This window comes from Nannospalax galili, unplaced genomic scaffold (assembly GCF_000622305.1).
Source record: "Nannospalax galili isolate Female #2095 unplaced genomic scaffold, S.galili_v1.0 scaffold441, whole genome shotgun sequence".
Taxonomy (NCBI): domain Eukaryota; kingdom Metazoa; phylum Chordata; class Mammalia; order Rodentia; family Spalacidae; genus Nannospalax; species Nannospalax galili.
This window is the reverse complement of record NW_008348089.1, coordinates 6755069-6773309: the sequence shown is the minus strand read 5'-3', so window position 1 is coordinate 6773309 and position 18241 is coordinate 6755069. Positions and strand designations below refer to the sequence as shown.

General features: G+C 37.5%; 1 protein-coding gene across 1 annotated transcript in view; it reads left to right on the top strand.

Moving 5' to 3' along the window:
• Window positions 1–18241, top strand: part of Ccser1 (coiled-coil serine rich protein 1) — a 1141328-nt gene that overhangs the window by 135006 nt on the left and 988081 nt on the right. The window contains exon 2 of the mRNA XM_029569084.1: window positions 16460–17821. Coding sequence (XP_029424944.1) covers window positions 16501–17821 — 1321 coding nt within the window. The 5' untranslated portion in view covers window positions 16460–16500. The remainder of the gene's footprint in view (window positions 1–16459; window positions 17822–18241) is intronic.

Genomic DNA, 18241 nt, shown 5'->3' with positions numbered 1-18241 from the left:
TTATGATTATTAAATATAAATAATTTATAATATTTATGTTCAAAAGACTGTCAGAAAAAGAAGCCAGCAGAATGATAATGAAATATTCCGTATTCTTCTATGAGATTATGTGAGGGTTATATTAAGACCACGTGCATTGTTCTGTGCAGATGAGGAGGGGATATTTTGTACTTAAAGGCTAAATCCAGCTATTTTACTCTATGAAATATTAATCTTAACGGTGGTATCTATTTTATAGTACTTTTTATACTACTTCTATATGAAAAATAAATTGTTAATCGTTGCAGTTCATTTTCTTGACTGAACAGATAATAGAATCAAATGCCCTGCCATGCGACAACCACATCTTGAGGCTCTAAGTAGTTCTATTATAAACATGGCACTGTAACATTTGTAATACAGATCTAGTTCTGTGGCCACTTTCAAATATAGCAATGCTTTAGATTTAACTGGCTATTCAGCAGCCCTGCATTTTGACATTCAGCTAAATATTTAAATATAGCTAAATATTTAAACGCATAGCCCCCCCAATAAAACCTGCCTCCAGTGAATATTGTAGTTATCACAATAGAACTGACCAGAACCCATCATCAGTCACTTTAAAATTGAACTTGTGATATTTGAGGTTGTATATTTTGGTATAAAATTAGTAAAATAGATTTTTTAGTTCCAGTACCAATTAACCCTTCCCTCTCTCCCTCTCTCCCTACCAGGAGGTCTAGAAAACCAACCATCAACCAATCAATCTTCCTTTCCTATCTTCCCTTCCTTCCTTCCTTCCTTTCTTCCTTCCTTTCTTCCTTCCTACCTCCCTCCCTCCCTCCCTCCCTCCTTCTCTCTCTCCCCCTTCCCCCTTCTGATTGGATGCCATGTACCTTGGAACACCATGAGATGCTTTCACAAATGTTATTTTAAAGTACTGTTGATTTTTAAGTATTTGTAGTGTTTGTTTTATCTGTGTATTCAAAAATAGGGTTAATTTGGGTTTTAATCTGAGAAAACATTTTTCTTTAGATAGTTTATGTTATGGACACTAATGAAGTTCTTACTGAGACTCATAAAAACCAATATGACCAAGATCAATCCCATGGGCCAGCATGTCCCAAGTGTCCAACTTTGATGCACCAAAAATATCAGTAGCAATATAAAAACACTATAAATGGAGGATTCATGACCACATTTAAAAAGCAAACAAAATAGCTAACATTAGAAAATTCTTAAACTGTAGTTGGAAAATTGTTTTGATGATGATAATTTTTAAAATTTTCCTTGAGTATATAGAAATTCAGTGAAAGACTTTCAAGTGGTCCACCGAAAGTCTCATCAGTCATCAGTCTAGAATCCTTCTACATAGTCTTACCACAAGCCTCTTTCTTGACTTCTGTGAAGAAGTCTCTTTTTGGCTAGCAAACTGAGTTGAGAATGCCTCTTCAAGCATGCATTGGTGTAGGTGTGGATGTACTCAGTACTTCTTTCAAGCATTTGTAAATAATGTCTCACAACTTGTGAAGTGTTTCACACAAAACAGGAACACAGTAGAGGAGAATGATGAATAAAAGAAAGTAAGACAAACACGCAGACTTGGTTAATTTTGTTACAGTCTGATAATTCTTGAGCATACTTCATAAAAACAGTAAGAATGTTACCACCTCAAAAATAGCTAAGGTCTTTGGACATGCATTTTAGCAAGGCTGGCTATAAGAATTACAGTGTCTAGTATAATAAGAAAATCTGGTACCCCTTGTTAAAGAAAATACAAGTTAGTGACAGCAGAGAATTAATCATGAGCAAGTGTCTGAGCGTCACACAGTGTATCAGCTCACTAACTGAGGCTGTTGTACTGCATCAGTCTAAACACACTTGTAGATTGTTGGTCAAGAGTTTGGGATATCCTGGAAGTTTCATTGATTGGTATTTGTCGATGAGGCTCAATGGCAAAATGGTTGAGTTACAGTGTGTGATGTGTGATGTGTGATGTGTGATGTGTGTGTGTGTGTGTGTGTGTGTGTGTGTGTGTGTGTGTGTAAAAGAGGGGAGGATCTTCAGTACGGTAACAGGAGAGTCTTGAGAGTGTTTTCTAACTCAGATTTCATTGAGAAGTTTTTGTCCATGAATCTGTAACTCAGGGAAAGGAGAGCTATAATAGAGCTGTTATTGAAAAGGGGGTGTGGGGCAAGAAAATGAAAAAATCTGTTGCTTACTACGGCTGGCAGGTCACGTGCTTAATTAGGTAATTGGCTTACTTTAATGATCCTGGGTTTTCTAAGACAGGAGATGGGAGAGTCCAGGTTAAGATGGAGTATATACAGTACATCAGTGGCCAGTTTCCCCCACTGCCCACTTCATGCATTTATTCTGTGATGATCAGCATTATAGACATGGATAGACCTGGTAAATATTCTCAATGCTTCACAGAGCACTGTTAATTTAAGTTGAACTTGAGATGAAACCTTTCCTGCATTGATGCTATATAATGTAATCATTCTTGGAGTTTAGAGACCTTTGGTGAATGTAAAGGTGGGCTTGGGGTCTGCTTTATTGGAAGCTTATAGTCTAAAATTCCCCAGAAGGAAAATAGGCAGATTATAAGCAAATGACTTTTATCAGTGTGGTATTGGAATTAATGGTATAAGGAAACATTGTAGCCATAAGCCAAGCCACTGTGGAAGCTGGAGCTAAATTCTTACCATTTCAATAATATCCAAGAAAAACTGAGTAGCAATGAAGTTTCCAGTGAAGGCACAGGAATCTCCGGGGGGGGGGGGGAATCAGAGGATCAGAATGGGAGGAAAGGTCTAGCCTACCACCTCTGCACAATGAAGCCAACTTCTGAGTTGAGGCTATTTCTGCTTATGTCTGCACTGCATCCCAGCATTTAAAATCATGATGTAGTGACTGACACATACTGGAAACAGAAGATAGAGGGAATAGTTCATCATGCAACTGTGTACTATGCAGCAGGATGCCACTCCTACCTGTGAGACCCCCAAGCTGGAATAGGATGCAGCCTTTCTAGCACACACTATCTGGAGGCAATAGGCTCTTGAAATCACTGTGGCCTGGATTAATGTGTGCTTCAAATGAAAACTACATAATATTTTGAAATCTGTGTAAATGATTTGTGAGTGCTAGTTAGATATTAAAAGTTTATTAGGAAATGAATCTTGATATTTTCTCTGCACAATAACCTAAGTAAAGAAACTAAAATATTCATGCTTTATAAAAATGGTATGTCTCAAGGGATCTGTGGCTAACTAAATTTGTATTAGATAGGAGGACAGATTTCCTAAAGGGCCTATTAAGGATGATCTGTTGAATAAAGAATAATGTTTAAAAAATAAATCCCAAGGACTTGGTAAGGGCAGAATTACAAAGTGAACAATCATATTAAAGTGTTTTTCATATCGGGTTTCAAGAGCCTGGAGACTGAAGGAATTAAGCCATTTTACCAAATCTTGTGGCTGAACAATTATGATAAATCTTTTGGTCTCCAGAAAACATTTTCTTGGACATATAATGTGGTCACACCATGATTCATGTTCCCTCCTCCCCTGTCCCTCTCTTCCTCCCTCATTCTCCACCCTTTGCTCCCCACTCTGCCCTCCCTTGCTTCCTACTCCTCCCCCTGTCTGGTCCTCCCTCCACTCCTCCCTCATTCTCCTCCCCTTTCTCCCTCTCCCTTCTAATTTTTTTATACAAAGGGCCACTGAGCTCACAGTAAGGATTGTCACAGTTCTGGGCCAAAGGGAGGAAGGAGAGTTGGGAGACTGTGCTGTTGTTTGATGGCTGAATGTCCAGTATGTGCCTCTGTTTTATGAGAAGATGTGTATCATGCTTAGTTGATTGAATTTGATTAAGCAAGAAAATAAAAGTTAGGAGCTAAGAGGTTTAAATAAAAACTGATGTGGCTCCACTTACACGTGCACATCCATTTCCTGACCATCCTCTGCACAGAACAATCAGTTGCCAAATACTCAAATGAGAAAGCCAGTCTCCTGACAAAGGAATGTCTTCAAGCCATGAATCTAAATATTTAATCACAGTGGTTGAAGAATTCTTGGAACACTTCCAACCCCAGCGCAGAGTCCTGTTTCAGCCAACGTTGTCACCTTAGACTCGATTGCTGGTAAGTCCCACCTTCATGCTGCCCAGTGTGTATTAGCTAAAGTTATTTGAAATTAAATGCCCCAAATATTTGAAATCAGACTTCAATTTATACTATGTTGCATTCCAATTTGTAAAGTATTTGAATGCAGTGGTCTGTTTTTATTTGCTAAGCATATCTAGCTGTAGCATTAATGTCAGGAATTTCTGGTGTATTTTGTACATTCATTTAACTAGAACAGATTTGATTTATGTTGCCGTCATCCCGCCCAGACCCACACAGTGTAAATAGACCTAAAACTATAACCACACCTAGTGCAGCTATTAATGAAAAGGACCATATCTCAGGACATCTTTTTTTTCTGTTTCTCATGGTGCCAGGAAGAATAAAATCCAAGACTGCTAACTCTCCATTTCAAAACCTTGCAGTGCTAGGTCTTTTTTGATTTTTCATAGCTTTGTTATCCTGAACTTGAATTTGAACATAGCTAGAGGTGTGTAACTGAGGCAGAGTTGATTCATTGCTTGAAGAACTTTCAGTAGTGTCAGCAAGGGGTACCCTGATTGTTTTGTCTATTTGCCTGCATTTCTCTCACACATGATGATGTCACGGAAACACAACTTTCTGAACTGATTTTCAAAAATGCGCTAAGGATGACTGAGCAAAGTGTTTCATTATCAATAGTGCTGCACACATATCCAGCACACAGAATTGACATTCATGCCTGCAGTGTTGGGGAACTAAGAACCATATGGTTTCTTGGTTTTACACTTCCTGAATCAGCTTAATTGCATCTGCATACCAATTAGGCTTGCATAAATGTGTTCCAGGACTTTTTAGTTGTTGATTTTGTCTTCTAAAATTTTTATTTCAGTTTCACTAAGAACATTTTAAATTGCACTTGGTTTATAATTGGATATCATTTTATATTAATACGTATTATGCAATATGTCATGTATTTATTTTTTTATGATAACAGTTTGCTGTATCTATTCTATGAACCAGATTAAAACTCTATATATGGAAGTATACATATTACAGGCACACATATATTATACAGGTGTCTGTATTTTGTTGTTGGCATTTCTATAATGCAGTCTAGAATATGAATGAATTTTAGCTTGTCATTGGTATTTTTGAAGCATTATAAGTGGCTGAATAAATATGTAATTTAAGATTGAGATTTTATACATTGCAGTAGTTAGTGTTTCAGATGCTTATCTAGATAACAGTATCAGCAGAGCTCAGTTACAAATCCCTAAACACTCTCACTGAACAAACCTGTATAATGTGTCCTCATTAGGTCACAGTAAGGGTTGCACTCCCCATCTTCATGGCTATGACTCTTTAAAGGAGTTGTGTAATTAATAGAAACCTTTTGAGCCACTTTATTTCACTGGTGTCAGATTAAAGTCTGCTTTAAAGTACTTTGTTCAATGTACTCTTAGTACTTATGCTGTTTGTTGACAGTTTTCTATCCATAATTAAGCGATAGGTGAATGCTAAGAGACCTGAGTTACATCCAAGCATTTGCTTAAGGAAATGAAATGGTTGTCTTACAAAACTACTGTAGGGTGGCTTTCTCCTGTTTTGAAAATAATGGTTTTGTATTGCCCACATGCTTCCCATCTGCTTTTCTACTATATGGAATAGCTTCCATCATCTAGTGATAGTGTGCAACTCTGTTCACATTACCTCTTAAGTAAACATCTCTGAGAATCATCTTCCTCATAAAAATCTTAATAATAATTGGTGGTGTTGTGTAGTTTAAAAGCAACTCATCATTAATGTACTTTTTCAAAGAAATATTTTATTTATTTTTATTTTATGTATATGCATGTATTACCTGCATGTAGGTAAGTGCATGTCTTGAAATGCCCGCAGAGGACAGAAGAGGCTATTGGATCCCCTGGAACTGGAGTTATGGACAGTTGTTAGCTGCCATATGGGTGCTGGGATTAAGAGCAGATTCCTAAAAAATTTTGAACATTTTTGATATTTCATACTACTAAATATTGTATTAAATAAAATGTATAATAGGTTAAATCCTTCTCATATTTGATTGTAATTTTTTGTTTGAAAAAGAGAATGAAAGCGACTTTATATTGTCACTTAAGCTAAAGGTTTAGTTATTTTTATTTTATGTGTATAAGTATTTTGCCTGTATGTATGCATGTATGTATGAGCTCTATGTGCATGCCTCATGCCCGAGGAAGCCAGAGGAGGTAGTCAGATTCCCTGGAACTAGAATTATGGGCAGTTATGTGCCACCATGTAGGTGCTGAGAACCGGACCCAGGTGCTTTTAAGCAGTGGAACATCTCTCCAGTCTCTCCTTTTTTTTTTTTTTTTTTTTTTGTGTTTTGTGAGCCGGGTTCTCCGTGTAGCCCCCGCTCCCCCGGAACTCACTATGTAGCCCAGGCTGCCTTTGACCCCACAAAAACCCCCCTGCCTCTGCCTCCCGAGTGCTGGGATTAAAGGTGTGCGCCACCCTGCCCTGCTAAGCCTCTTTACTTAAGCTAATAACTAAATTCATAAACTATTCTTTGAATAGAATTTTTCTCAGTTCAGTTTTCATAAAGGATGTTTTCTTTATAAAGTTGTGGCCTAATGGTAGAAATAGGCATTAATAAATAAACATGTTAGCTTAAAATGTTTTAAAAAATGCTTGATTTCTTATGGAAGGAGAAATTTTGTAACTTTAATACTCAGTGGGCTATATTATATAGATATATTTATATGTTTAGATATGGCTGTTGGTGCTTCAGAAAAACTCATGTTCAAATAGCATTAAAATATCTGCACTGTGATCCCAAGTCTCATGTCCTGCCCATCTCACATGCTTGTACCTATATTTTAACCACTACGAACTAACGCAATACATCTGGATGCTACCAATTCTGTTTTCATCTTGTGCCTCTGGTCTGTTGATAAGTCTTCTTATCTGTTGATTATCACAGTGTGGTCCAGCACCCATAGCACCTACCCAATCTGGAAACTTGGAGGTCTAAACCCTATGATATCAATACCAGAAGACTGAGAATGAAACCCAAAAACTTTTCTGTTAGAAGTCATGGCGATGATTTTCATGCATGTTAAAGTTAGAGAGACATGCATAAAATAAGGAGTTCTTAACCAAAACCTGAACCCCTATATAGTTGAGGAAAAGATAGATGAAATTTAATCTTATGTCAGAAAAGACAGAACTTTTCCAAGTGTAAAGCATTGAAAAATAATAAAAGATATGAATGATATTTCAGATTACATAAAAATGAAGCTCAAAATTCTAAATTATCAAAAGTAGAATAGGAAAATATTTAAAATAGGTGTGTGTGAGAACTGTGTACTTAGTGTATAAAGGCAGTTAACACAGTGATGAATAAGAAGAAATCACCGAAGAATCAGGACCACAGAACATTGAAAAACAATTGTTTTCTTTTGTTTTGTTTTGCTTATGATACAAGATCTCCCCATGTAGCCCTGGCTAGCCTCAAACTCGCTATGTAAATGTATCCTGGGTTGGTGTTGTGCAGTGCTGTGGTTACAAGGAATCCACCACACCTAAGAAGAATTTGTATTTCCAGTGGTTTCTCAGGCACTGCTGCTGCTGGACACAAGGGGTGTGCTCTGAGAATCAGTGGCTCAGATGGATCATCACCCAGTAGATCCAGGGCTTTAGATGTATTGCATTCTTGGTCTAATGATGAGTGAGTAAGGAGAGCACCCGTATTCTCCTGCCTGAAGCAGAACACCTACTGTTTAATGGATATTTATGAAATAAGTAAACTCAATTTCACATACCCCCAAAACATGACGAGGTCTGTTTTGTTCCATACTTATCACCGCCTTCCTTCCATTTTCTTCACCTTTTCCTTCGCAGGACTGTCCTTGCATTGTGGTCAATATCATGCTGTCACTTACTGTTAGTTTTTATTTCCCTATTAGTTTGGTAAATTAGGTGATACATTTGTTGAAGCCTGCCTGTATTTATTTCACATTTCCTTTGAGTTTAAGTACAGATTCCCACTTACCAGATTTTATGTTTGCAAATATTGTATCTGGTGTAACCATTTTTTGGAAACTTCCTATTGTCTTTCTTCACGGTTTGATTCTTGAAGTGCTACAAAGTGGTCCTCTTACCCTGAGTGAATTAATCACTGCAGAATGGAAGAGAGACAGCCTTGAGGACAAATCTCATAGTTAGATACATTTGACTCTGGTCACTACAGCATAGGACGTTGCTGTCATCATTTTCTAAATGAAGATGAACGAAAGTCTAGGTTTTAGAACAGATTCACTGATTACCAAGAAGAGATTTATACAAAGCAGTTTGGTCCAACTTGGCAATACTTTGGTTGGGCTGAAATCCAAAACATCACTTAGGGTTCCTCCATTAATAAAAATTTGAGAAACTGGGTCAGCCAAAAGCAGAGGCATTCACTGCTGTCAAATTATTACTTAGGAGTAAAATATATTAGCTTCTTCTATGATGGTAGTATAAAATTGCTATTTTAATAGCAAACAAATCTCTTTGCTCTTCACTAGGTGAAAATTTAAATAAGTTATGGTGTTTGTTTTTAAGAAGCAAAATCTAGTGGTTAATACTTTTATGGAAAGTTGATAATACCTGAGAAAGTGTTTGAAAACCTACCTGGTGCATGCACTCTGTCTGCGACGCAAATGTACCGCAAAGCACTCCAGCTGCTCTGCACTGTTAGCCACGGACCCTGAGGTTAGCTGAGTACACAGAGCTGCATGTGAGAACCTGTTAACACAGCTCTCTGATAATGACAAGTAAGGGACCTCGGCATTGAAAAATCAACACAATAAATCGATGGTATTCGGTGTCTTCTATTTGTAGCAGTTTTGTATACCTCATCTTCACCAAATTTTCTAACTCTGAGACTAGAAATTAACTTAGTCTAGAGAATATATATATATATTTTAAATAAGAAAATTTACTTTCACTTTTAAAAAGACATGATTCAGTATTTCATCATAGTTTGTCTTGGGTAAACTTCTTACTCATCTTTTCCATCCGGACTTTCCCATTGTCGTTATCATTTTAACAGCATTTTCCCCCCAGTTAGAGTATGAACAAACCAATGACATAAAAACAAAATGATCCAAACAAACAAAACACATCCTGCAGATTGTCTTACAATTTTCTCTCTCAGCCCTCACATCCCACCTTCCCCAGCAAATCTTGTTGTTGCTCTCCCTAAGGAAACTATTATTCAGTGCGTAATAGCCACATTTATCATTACGTTTACAGTAATAATCTTATCCCTCTTCAGAGGGGGGACTGTTAGTAGCCAAAAGCCCCATTAACAAATAAGAAGAAAGAGTACAGGAAGTTATGAGAAAAAGGTGATGGGGAGATATGGGAGGAATTGGAGGGAAGGGAGTAGACATGGATTTGATCAAAACACCTTTTATAAATTCTCAATAAATTATTAAAAAATAATAATCTTAATTCAGTGACTTGTTGAATTGTAGAGCAGCAATAGCATTAGAAATACTATTTGCATTGCTATATGCCATCATGGCTGTGTCACAACAGCAGGAGAGCTGCTTGTCCATTACAGAGTGATAGGACTTAAAGATGTGTCAGCAGCGCCCAGCTTTGAATGTCACCTTTGCTGCTCTGACCCCCAATTTGTTTATTTATCCTAATAATTGTGGTCATATTTAAATTTGTTAGGAAGATGAAAACACATGTGTGCATTCTAGTGAATTTGTTGCTTACCTAAAAGAAATCCACAAAACAGCAACAAGATAAAACTGATTACATTTACGTACCTCCTTAAAAATATATTTTAGTTCAAAGGTATAAAAGTGGAGTGATACTCAACTGTAAAAGTATAGCTGATGCTTGCAGAGGAAGTGTTTTTGTTTGAAATAAGGACAACTAGAGACAACTCCGACTTGCTACCTTTGCCTCTTAACAGCTAAAGGGGCCTCTATGAATACTTTTTCAGTAATTATTTTCTCAAGTTAAATATGTCATTGAGAACAAATGAAACAACTGTTAATTCTTTGCAGTAGTCTTTGATGCAGGACCATCACAGAAGAATAACTGTCAATTTATAACAGATACTGAATTTTTTTTTTTTGGTCTTTTTGAGACAGGGTCTCCTTGTAACCCCAGCTGTCCTGGAACTCACTATGTAGACCAGGCTGGCCTTGAACTCACAGAGATCCTCCTGCCTCTGCCTCCCGAGTGCTTTTACAGGGAAGAAATAAAATTAATAAATCACTTATAATATGTACCAGGCAATCGTCTTAAAAATAAATGCAGTTTGGGGGCTGGAGAGATGAGTCCGTAGTTAAGAGTGCCACTTGCTCTTGTAAAGGCCCTGGTTTTGGTTCCCCACACTCACATGGAGGCTAACCCCATAATTCTGGTTTGAGGGGATTGGTATCCCCTTCTGGCCTCTGGGAGCATTGCATGCATGGTGCACTTATGTGGAGGTGAAACACTCATACACATAACAAAATAAAAATAAAGTTTAAAGTCAAAGAATAATATAGTTAATAAAAGTACTTTCATATATCAATATAAGAAAAATAATTACAATAAAACAAAAGTTATACATCTATCATGATCCTGTTGTTTATTAGAGAATTAGTCATTTCTTCTGATTTAAAGTTATTTCTACATAACCTGGAATGATTTCAGTTGGGTACCGTGTCAGTTCTTACATACTGATGTATCTTAAGTGCCATGCCTTCAATCCCAGCACTCAGGAGGCAGAGGCAGGTGGATCTCTGTGAGTTCAAGGCCAGGCTGGTCTACATAGTGAGCTCCAGGACAGCTGGGGCTACAGGGAGACCCTGTCTCAAAAAGACCAAACCAAAAAAAAAAAAAAAAAATCTATTCCAGTTCTAATTGATAGGTTACAAAGCATGAGCTCATGGACGGCGAGCCTCATTGATTAGATAATGGCAGAATAGGGGAAAGAGGTTTGGCACTGCATTCTAACTCTCCTTTAACAAAGAGGCTGCTGTACCTTTACTCCATCTGCTGCCCTTTGCAGTGTTCTTTCTTTACTCTTCTAAAAAAAATATATGTATGTATATATATATAGAGAGAGAGAGAGATAGATAGTAGTGACAGCTTATTGAACATTATTTTTACCTTCTCATATCTGTGTAACAAGATGAAATCTAGTTATTTAAGCTGCAAAGAAATAGGACCGAGATATGTGTGTGATGTATGTACATGTATGTACAAACATAGTCAACTCTTTAAAGAGTCTGTGTGTGTTTTACTAGATAAGGGGCACTCCTCACATTCATCTGGTCAGTTCACCTATCCTATGAATGGGGAAACAGAATCCAAGAAAAATGTTTTCCACAGATACACTGGGAAACAATGTCATTGAGAATGTAATGGTCATATACTGAGTAGAAACACATTTAAATACTCTGAAATTCTGCTTCTGAAATGATTTCTGACAGAATTAGCGCTCTGTGTCAAGACATGACTGAATGGAAATTAATATTCTCATTAGCAGTAACCACTCAGCACTGTGAAGCAGATAAACAGTATTTACAGCCAGAGCGAGGCTGCAGTGATTGGCACCTTACAAATTTCACTTTTTCTTTCACCATAACAGTGCTCACGTTCAGTATGATTGACCTAACATTTGTGTTTTCACTTGACTGGACACTGAGAATCATGAATTCTCCATTATTGTCTTTGCCTGTGTGTCTCACGGGTGTCTGTATTATGAACCATCTACACACACAAGGTTGTAAATGCTCAGTGCAGCTACCTTTTTCTAGAATACTCAGCAGCATATTTTAATTTAAATTTTAGAATTATTTTCCACAGAATAATCCTACACATCTTAATTGTATTTTTAGTTGTTTGAGACAGTGTCCTACTCTGTATCCCAGACTGGACTCGAACTCACAGCAATACTGTTCAGTCTCCCAAATGCTGGAATTACAGTTGCAAAATACGATGCCCAGCATAGGTCCTATACATGTTCATAGGTTAAAAACTTAAAAAAAAATATGGTCTGGAGAGATGGCTTAGCTGTTAAGAGCATTGGTTCTTTCAGAGGCCCCAAATTCAGTTCCCAGTACTCATATGGCAGCTACACATGGTGCCATACATGCAGACAAAACAGTCATCATACACACAAAATAAAAATAAAATATAACAATTGTTTAAAAAAAAACTTAAAAAAACTTATTTAGCATTTTAACTCTATCCAACTTTCTAGTTAAACATTAGACATTTCCTTTAATTAAAAGGACATTTAATTATCAGATACTAATAATTTTTAAAAAGCAAAGATTTATATAAAATGTATTTTTATATAATCATTTTCACTTCTGAGTTTTATGATATTTAAAAATATATCTCGTGCAATGCCTGCGGAGGTCAGAAGAGGCTGTTGGATCCCCTGGAGCTGGAGTTACAGTTAGCTGCCATGTGGGTGCTGGGATTCAAATCCGGGTCTTCTGCAAGAACAACCAGTGTTCTTAACTGCTGAGCCATCTCTCCAGCCCCTTTATGATATTTTTATAATTAAATGTTCATTAAATCTTTAGGTGGGTTTTGAACATTAATGCCTGCGGAGGTCAGAAGAGGCTGTTGGATCCCCTGGAGCTGGAGTTACAGTTAGCTGCCATGTGGGTGCTGGGATTCAAATCCGGGTCTTCTGCAAGAACAACCAGTGTTCTTAACTGCTGAGCCATCTCTCCAGCCCCTTTATGATATTTTTATAATTAAATGTTCATTAAATCTTTAGGTGGGTTTTGAACATTAATAGAAAATTTGACTTCTCTAGCAAAAGACTTTTGCACCCTCTGCTGGTGCATGTATGCAACTGCAGGCATTTTTTTCTAAACTTGGTTCTCAGTAAACAAAATCTTTAAGGCAAATGCAGTCAGCAGTCATTTTAATATTCAGTGAATAATATTCAGAAATGATTATGAAGAACGTGAACTTTGGGTGTGTATTTCTGGCTGGTATCTAATTACCTTATTAGCTTTTAAAGGAACAGTTAATAGCAATAAGTTATTTTTAAGATTTATTTTAATATTGTGTGTGTGTGTGTGTGTGTGTGTGTGTGTGTGTGTGTGGTGTTGGTGGGGTGCGCATGCACCATGATGTATATGGAGGTCAAAGGGCAACTTTATGGAGTTATTTCTTTCCTTTCACCTTTATATAGCTCCTGAGGATTGAGCTAAGTTGTCAGGATTCAATGTCAAGTGCCTTTACCTACTGAATTATCTAGGTGACCCACCTTATATTTTCAATAATGTTTTCATTAATTCTTTGAGAATTTCATATGATATATTTTAATCATCTTCAACTCAGTCCTCTCCTAACTTATTTTAGTAAGAAAAGATCATAGGGCTACCTACTTCGAACTGACCTCCAATTTAATTTACTCCATTTAATAAGTGGCTTGTATCACATAATCTATTATTTGGTAACGTTTGTTTTTTTTAAAAAAATGTTTTATTTTTTATTTTTATTTTATATGTGTATATGTGAGTATGTATGCATGTATGTAAGTGCACCCATGTTGTGCAATAGCTATGGAAATCAGAAGAGGGTGTCAGATCCCCTGGAACTGGAGTTACAGTCGGTTGTGAGCTGCCATTTGGTTGCTAGGAACAGAACCTGGGTCCTCTCCAAGAGCAGCCAGTGCTCTTAGCAGCTAAGCCATCCCTCCAGCCCTATGTTTAGTAATGTTTGAAATTTGGAAATATTAAACCCCCTAAGCTGGTAAAACCCTGGGTCATTCATTTTTGTCTTGCCTATCACTGAAAATATTTTAGACGAAGTAGCATATAACAAAAAGGGAAGGAAATAGTTTGCAGCATGGAAACTAAGTAGATTTTAACTATCGGGAAAGTAAATCTTAACATTAACCATTTCACTTTGGACTAAAAATCACTACAATATAAAATTTCATGACAAAACCAAATTAGAAAAGATAATGTATTGTTTTTAAATTCCTAGCATTTCTCTGTTTTATTTCCTAAAATATTTTATGACAAAATAGTACAAATTGAATTAAATTGTAAAACACTAGGAATTGATTGAATTTTGCCTTTCTTGGTCAAGCTTTCCCCACATTCCCATCCTTCCTGTTCCTTCTAGACACAATCACTGGTGCCGATTTTTGTGAATCCCAGTGTGGTATGATTTTTAATTCATTTTGCATACATATGTGTATATCCTTCCGCCATGTAATATTTTGGTAGGCTACATTTTTTATATTCTCTTAATGTAAAAGTAATTCCAGAATGCATTTCCACTACTAAACATCTTATAACATGCAGAACTAATGTCCCCCTTGATGACATCTGAAGGGAAGGGCCCTGGAAGCATGGCCAGTGCAGAGGCCCGAAGCACAACTGCCAGGATTTTGTCACATGTTTTAATGCACACATGAATGTGCAGAACATTTGTTATTTTATGCACATTATTTCATAATACATAAAATGGACATAAAATGTCCTTAGAGTATCATTTAGCAATTATCTGACTAAATGTCTTGACATTTTTTTTCCCATTTTCATATTTTTCACATTGTACCCCTAGTTTTTGTATGCTATTCTGTGGAATAAGTATATCATTTAGAAGTCTCTTCTGTAGGGTTGGGCATGGTGGTACACACCTTTAATCCTAGCACTTGGTAGGGAGGCAGAGGCAGGTAGATGGCTGTGAGATGGAGGCCAGCTGGGGTTGAAGTCTACATGTAACTGACTCGCTTGAGGACTCCAAAGCTCACTGCCCCTCTCAGGGTATCAGTCAGTGCTGGAGCTTCCCCAAGGGATTGTTCTAAAACTAATCTCCAGTGCTCATGACGGCTTTGCTTACCTGCCCTTTAGGTCCTTCCACAACTTATGTTCTTGGTTTTTTTCTTTGTCCTAAGAGCATTGCTTCAATGAATTGCTTGGACAAGAATTCTTATTTAGATTCTGTTTCTAAGAAACTTAACCTTGAACGGTTAGAATTTCCTTTAAGTGATAGCTACTTTCAAATCTAGCCAAATTCTCTAATGCTGGATATTACAAACACAGTATAACTCTTCTTTATTAAGGAATACCCTGTGTTTTCAGATACCTACTTTCCTTTTTAACACTGCACATTTATTATAGTGCCACTGTCATTACTGAACAACAAATTCACCTTTGGGGAATTGTGTTCAGAATCTGATGTGGTGTTTGAATTCTGCAATATTGTTAGTTCTTTGTTTCTTGTCTGAATTATTATTATTGAAAATCTAAAAGATAATGAAAAATTATTCAATAATATATAGTCAAGAGAGAGCGAGATCAGAATGGTAACTATCTGGGTCAAAGAATGTATGGAGGAAAGAGATTACAGTGTTGAGTATCTCTAACCCGAAAATTCCAAATGATCCCAAACCTGAAACTTCACACACTAATATGATACTGCAGTGGAAAATTCCACACATCACCGTGTACATCAACATAATATGATTCGTCAATGTCTTTTGTTTTTGGCTTGATCAGCAGGCATTCTTGTAGCTCTCAGTATTAAAAATGGACCTGAGCTTTTGTCAAAATCAACTTATAACTTTGGTTCCCTCTTAGGTTTAACTAGTTCATTACACGACTCTATATCTTGGGTGATTTTAGTTTCTTTTGCTTGTGGCCTGGTTATCCATAAACTTCCTAAATCAGACACCATGAATACGAATTTGCCTCAATTTGTTTTTCTTTGAGTACATATGTTTGTGCCTGGGTTTACCATTGTCTGATCTGTGTTTCTGTGCATGGTAGATCACCTTTTGAGTCACATTGTACTAAGTAAGCAAGGCTGTGTTTTGAGGTCGCCAACAGGGGAAGTGGTGGACATCTAGTTGGTAAACAAAAAGTTAAGGTTGCCTGGGAGTGGTGGTGCATGCATTTAGTCTCAGCAATTAGGAGGGAGAGGCAGATGGATCTATATAAATTTGAGGTTAGCCTGATCTATACAGCAAGTTCCAGGCCAGCCAGGGTTACATAGGGAGATCCTGTCTCTAAAAACAAAACAAAAGTTAAGATTAAATAACTTACTAAAATTTAGAAACAATTGTGAGCAGTAATATGGGACAGATCGTAAATAAAGGTCTTGTGTTTTCTAACCTAACACTCTTTTTAATAGACTAAGTAGTTTGGGTAATCTTGAAATTCTTGTGTCATAGTAAGGTTTTGATGTACTTTGGGAATGACTCTTCCACTTATAGGTTCTGAATTCTTTTGTTCTAAACCAAATTCTGTTCTGTGTCTTGAAAAGCAGTATTTTGCTTTAGTAGGTCTTATTAATAGTTGAATTCTATTGACTTGCTGTTTTTCTTTTAACTTTTCTCAGGCTGCTGAGTTGGCTGTCGCAGTGCAAGCGTTGGGGTCCCAATGGGGGACTCAGGATCCAGACGGTCTACCCTGGTCTCCCGGTTGCCAATATTCAGAAGAAGTATTAGCAGGAGACATGACTCTCTCCCTTCCTCACCCTCTTCCAGCGCCACGGTTGGCATCCACAGCTCCTCTCCTTCCAGCACTAACTCCAGCTCAGGTAGTACGGGAAAGCGCAGGAGCATATTCCGTGCCCCTTCCATCAGCTTCCACCATAAGAAAGGGAGTGAACCCAAGCAGGAACCTACCAGCCAGAACCTTAGTATCTCCAATGGTGCTCAACCCAGCCACAGCAATATGCAGAAACTGAGTTTGGAAGATAATGTAAAAACTAGGGGCGGGCATTCTGCGGGTTTTAGTAGTTCAAGAAACAAGAAAATAACAAGATCTTTGACAGAAGATTTTGAAAGGGAAAAGGAACCCTCAACTAACAAGAATGTCTTCATAAATTGTCTGAGCTCTGGCAGAAGTGAAGGGGATGATTCTGGATTTACAGAAGAGCAAACGCGTCGTTCTGTTAAGCACTCAGCAAGGAAGCTACTCCCCAAATCCTTTTCATCTCACTATAAATTTTCTAAGCCAGTTCCACAGAGCCAGTCCATTTCATTGGTACAACAGTCTGAATTCTCACTGGAAATCTCACGGTACCAAGAGAGGGAGCCTGTATTAGTAAGAGTGTCCCCGTCTTGCTCTATGGATGCAACGGATCGGGCAGGAAGCTCTTTACAGTCGCCTTTGCCTTCTGCTGATCTCACCACAGCTCAGACCCCTTCAGAATTTTTGGCCTTGACTGAAGATTCGATGTCTGAGGCAGATGTGTTTCCTAAAAGTGGAAGCATGGCGTCCCACTGTGACAACTGTGACCACGGTGATTCTACCTCTCAACGGGCTCCCAACCCTGCCACTGTTACAAAGTCAGCTGTGGAACTTGTGGGAGCTGGGCCCTGTGCAATCATGTCTCCTGGGAAATCCAGGTTAGAAGGTCGGTGTAGCACCGAATCTGATTCCTTACCAGACACCTCTGCTACTAATCAGAAGGAAGCGTTACTACAAATCACTGAGCTACCTATGAAGAATGTGAGCAACTCAGAGACCCACCGACCAGCTGACCAACAACGAGAGGAGCATGTGCTACAGAATGGAGAACCAGTGTTGAGGACTAGCTCCCCAAGGAAGCTGGGATTGTATGACCAGCATAGAACTTTAGCTGACCGTGTTAAAGGAATCCATCCTGTTTCTGATTCAAGGGTGATCCCCTCTTCAGCAGATCATGATGTTTTTAACAAAACATCCTATGGCTACGAAGCAAGTGCTGCCAGAGGTATTCAGATTTTCTTTGTCTAATAAGTGGTGCAAACTAATTTTCATTGATGTTTGTTCAGTATTTTTTCCCCTCTCTGGAATAGAAACATTTTATTTTTCACTCTACAATTTTCATGTTTATAATTTGATTGCTTTGATTGATTTTAAACTTATCCCAGTTTTTAATGAAGCTATAACTCATTCCTATTCATTTTTTCTTAGCTGTTTATTGATATTATCCATATTCTGACCTCAGAAGAAAGTAGAAAGAAACTGTAATGTGACTTCAACTAAGATTAGGACTGCCTTTTTTAGTGTTTACTGTAGAAGTAATATATTTGCTAATTAATGAAATGGGTATATCTCAGTCAAAATCATTTTACAAGGGACATGTACAACTTAAATTTGGTTTCCTGTGTTAACAAAACTTGTATCTCTC